Consider the following 4897-nt stretch of genomic DNA (forward strand, 5'->3'; position numbering starts at 1 on the left):
GCATGGGTTAGAGGACGCCATGTCGGAATACTTGTTTATAGTAAAAGTAGACCCTTATATTCATTGCAAATATTTACGTATTTAAATTATGCTAAAGCTTCCTAATGGTAGTTTTGAATAGTAGAACAATTCCTAAGATAATCTAGAAATGTAATTATTTAGAAATAACTAATAGTGTAGATCAAATTGTCATTAGTACGTGGCGTGGGCGAGGAGGGATACAAAGTTTCCATTCTGCTTGCAGCTAAGAAGTCAACACAGAGAATCAGGTATTAGGCTTTTATTTTAGTATTAGGATATAGTTTAGTTTATCATACAGCAATTACGTTTGATCACACTTAAATAATTTACGAATTGACAATCACACAAAATGTAACTAACTCAGAGACTCCCTTGAATGTTACTCAATTATAGAAAGATAAGGACTGTTGAAGATTAATTGGTAAATTTTACTTTAGGTATTAATTTTAACAAGAGTCCCTTGATAAGTTTAAACTCAAATATTTTGTAGAATATGTATTTGTTTATTTCTACAAAAAGTACTACATAGATCAGACACTTTATCTTACAAGAAGAGAAAAATCTTTTCATCATTAACATGATAAGATAGATTCAGTATTAAATTCCTATCTGTTGTATGAATAAATGTATAAGTTGTTTTCAAAACTGAAACATGAAGAAAAGTGTGTCCTCATTTATTTTATGAAATGAGGTTAGAGGGTGCCATCGGAAATATTAATGTGTATTTATAATTTAACACTATATCTGGATTGACCAATGTGTTTTCACTGAATTCATTTACATATCTTAGATGTTTGTGGTCAATCAACTAAGTGGGTTGGTGCTGAGTAGGTACTAGAAATGATTTTACATATTTGGCAAGTTTTACAAGAAACATTGAGTGATTTTAAGAAAAAATCATTTTACAAAAATTTCACAATTTTTTAGTTTATCTACAATCACATCTTCAAAAATGTAATTGTGTAGTATTAAGTTTAGTAATTTTTTGTCATTTAATAAGTAATGGAACATCCACCAAAATGACTACTTGCTTAATCCAGGTATTTATTGTATTTATATGGCTGTGTACAAGCAGAAAATAAAGACATAAACACTTGCTGTAAATCTGTTTATTTGAATAATAAAATGACTAGTTGTTTTCAAATATTTAAAGTAAACAAAATATCACAAGTTAATAACTAGTCACGGAGGTAAACATTTTCATACAGCTGTCAGCAATTGGCCCATAACTATTAATAGCTAACAACTATTTACAACATTTCCTCCTTGCAAAATAGGATTTTTTTTTTTTTTACTAGGTCCTGATCTTTCCGGTAACCACTTTATAAAGGTTGTCATCAGATGGTACTCCTATTTCTATAATTCTTGCATATTTTTCTCCCTTAGTGATAAACAAAATATAAGGTTTGTTGTCAGTTTTGATGTCCTGGTCGCAATTCTGCTCGATATCATCCCACCTTTCAATGATCGCTTGTGGGCTGCACATATAAGGCCTGATATCCACAATTTTAATTTTCTTGGCGGATAATGTTAGCCATATACATAATACAACCATTTCTGGGAATATTCATCAAGCCAGACTCAGTATATCAAGGGTTAGGCTCTATTTATGAAATATTTGAAAATTTGCTGGTGATGCTGGCTGTCCCCAGTAGTACTGCTTTTTGTACTTCTAGGATGTAATAAGGAATTCCCAATACTTTGCAGCTTCTTATTATTTCCTATAGGAGCAATCAAACAAATTTGCTTGAAATTTAATACCTTTCTTACATAATTTTAGTGGAAACCCAATTCAGTATATTCTCTGGTATTTATCAAACATCTGATTTTTATTATTTTGTGTTTTTGTATGTGTAATTATTCTTATTTAATTTTATGATGTGAAATTGAGCTATTTTATTTCAATTAACTAAGGCCTATTTATTGTTTTAAGATTTTATATTTGGATTAAAAGGTATAATGAAAAGTTTGCTGCATTATAAATCTCAGTCAATATTGATTATTAATTGTGTATTGGTTTTAAATCAGTTTTGTGGTTAATCTCAGCAATTATTAGCTTTCTTTAATATAGTTAGAGTTTATAACCTTAATTGGGGAACATTAATTCTACCCAGCATCATTAAATGAATTTCATCATAGCCTGAAGTATACAAAAACTATTTATTTCTCTTCTTGAAATAGTATGGATACAATCCAGGAACCAGGCATTTGATTAAGATTTTTTTGTTCCATTCATCAGCATTAATTTATTCATCTTTTGAGATATATACATCACTGGTTAATTCATTACCATTTACTATTACATTAAATCTGTTAATATTTCATCACTTATTACAACTAAAATATGAATAGTAAATCATTTAAGGTTGTGAGACTGATCCACTTACACCATAGTGCCAAGGAATCACCAATGGCTTGTTCACTCTCCATAGAGGAAGAACTCAATTCACTCCTGAGTATAATAACTTCCTATATTTTAGATATCAGGCTCTCATTTGACATTTAACTGTTTTAAAACTTTGTATATCTTGTATCACTCTTTGTTCCCTGTTAAAAATAGTTTTCTTTTGTCATTTTATCTCATCAACACTATCAATGCTGGGTTCTCTTATTTTTTCTTAGCCTTCTTTTCTCTTGTTCTGCCCCCTTGTCTTTCAGTTCTTTCCTCTTTCATTTCCTTTGCTTGGTTGACCTACTTTAATGAACATGATTCCAAAATCTATTTCTGACTATGGCGCTGAAATCTCAACCTTTGAGCAAAAACAATGTGGATTACACAGAATCATTATAGGCTGTGCAGACGTTCAAATAATTCCTTCATTTGAAGCCCAGTCAGAAAGTGCCTAGTCTGATAGGTAGTAATTTCTGATGAGATGGGATGAGTGTGAAGTCATTTAAGTCCTTGTTGGTGTTGAATTTCTCAATGAAAGGATGCAGGAAATGAATGATGCATGCAGGCAAGGAGTAATTCAAGCAAGTGGCTGAGCTTCGTCCAGGGATTCAATATCAATTAGCTTTCATTTAATATAAAGCTTTAGACACATCCTCCTCCGCTCCTTTCATTTCAGACATAATATTTTTAAATTTATCAGTAATTTTATGTAAATCAAAGAGACCCAAGATGTGTTTAATTTCTTTTTAAAAAATCTATAATTGATGGCTCACTTTTTCAGGAACAAACTTCTTTAGTTTTTCTTTTTTTTAAAACTTAAAACTCCAACAAGAATTTCTTTTGAGTTGGAATGTTACTATGAATTGACTCACTACTACTCTTCCTTTTTGTTCAATAAGATCAAATTTTCATTTTTTTATGAGCTGGCACTTGGCTCATGCATTTTTCCTAACTTGCCCCAAGAGGGTTGTTTTTTATAATGTTTGTCTATTTATGTCACAATACTGCGAGTAAAAAAAAAAAAGTGGATTAAAGAATAAAGTTTGTAATAATAATAGTAGGGAGTAATAAATTAACAAGAATATTAGGCAAATTGTCACTATAGCTGCTCAGACTAGACTGGTTTACTGATTTATTATTCATTTTTACTTAGTTATCTCATGATTGATTCACTTACATCCATTCATTTGAAGAAATGGTTTTTGTTGGATTCATGGTACTTATATATATATATATATATATATATTATTTTTTTTCTTTTCAGGTAGCTGTGGATTCTACTGGAGCTATCAGGAGGTGGAACTGATTGAAATCATCAGCTTGTCTTGGTTTTTAATTTAAATAAATGTATTACCACATTTAATATTTGTTATGACATATTTGATAATTTTATAAGCCAAATTCCGGGGAGGTCTTTACAAAAATGCCTAAGAAATCAATGAGTCATTGTGGTAAAAAAAAAAAAAATGGGCATAGTAAAGCAAAGAATAGAAGAACCTTAGCAACAAATGTTTCACCATCTCCAATAAAATCTTCTCTCCCTGCGTTGCCCATGGAGACGCATTCTCTAGAATTATCATCCGTAGGTCCATCAACTAGTGAATGTACTTCGCAAAATACTATTGCACCCCTTAGACCAGATGAGTTAATTGAAATCAATAAAAAAGTGAAGAGCCTCGTTGATAATTGTTTCCAAGATAGATCTGAAATAACAGTGAATCGTCGGATAATAGAAGAAATAGCATCCAAGACATTAGAAGATTTTTACTCTGATGGGGATAAATTTAAGAATGTGACTGAGGCAAAGCATCTCATAGAAAAGTGTAATGCATTTAAAACTAACGCCATCAAGTTGAATAGGCAAGCATATGCCTTGGAAAAAAGGGTTGAAGATGCAAAGCTAGTAATTCGGAATATGATTCATAAAAAAAAATTGTTGAACGATGGTACAATGAAAACTAATCCAAAGAGACAAGTCAGGTCAGTAGGTTTGCAGGTATGTATAGAAGGACCTATGTTTATTAGTAAACCAGTCATAACCTGTATTACTTCTATTACTAGTCAGCAAATGGGAAGAATTTTGCCTCCTGAAGAACACTGCCACACAACTAGGAAATGCACAGTTAATAAAGAAGTTGATATTAAGAAGGTTAGTATACTGTCTAATTCAAAAGTAATTCAAAGTCATTCCCTCAATAGTGGAGGGGAAAAAAATCCAAGTGAGATTAAATCAAAGTTTACTTCCAAAAGAATGTCTGAAGAATGTGCTAGTAGTAGAACACTCCACATAAAACAAAATCCATCTGAAAGTAAATCAAACATAATTACAAGAAGCATGTCTAAAAAATCTGGGAATAATATAACGCCTCCCAAAAAAGAAAATCTAAGTGAAAGTAAATCTAACATTACTAGTAGAAGAATGTCCACAAGAAAAAGAAATCTAAAAGAAGCTGAACAACAAAATTCATCAGTTAATGTGAAGTT

General features: G+C 31.0%; 1 protein-coding gene across 1 annotated transcript in view; it reads left to right on the forward strand.

Annotated features, from left to right (window-relative positions):
- The first annotated feature begins 209 nt into the window (after nt 1-209).
- LOC106680451 (uncharacterized) overlaps nt 210-4897 on the forward strand; it is a 6499-nt gene continuing 1811 nt past the window's right edge. Inside the window, exons 1-2 of the mRNA XM_067047664.1 lie at nt 210-269; nt 3678-4894. Coding sequence (XP_066903765.1) covers nt 3837-4894 — 1058 coding nt within the window. The 5' untranslated portion in view covers nt 210-269; nt 3678-3836. The remainder of the gene's footprint in view (nt 270-3677; nt 4895-4897) is intronic.

This window comes from Halyomorpha halys, unplaced genomic scaffold (genome assembly GCF_000696795.3).
Source record: "Halyomorpha halys isolate HHAL.00 unplaced genomic scaffold, Hhal_1.1 Scaffold262.1, whole genome shotgun sequence".
Classification (NCBI taxonomy): domain Eukaryota; kingdom Metazoa; phylum Arthropoda; class Insecta; order Hemiptera; family Pentatomidae; genus Halyomorpha; species Halyomorpha halys.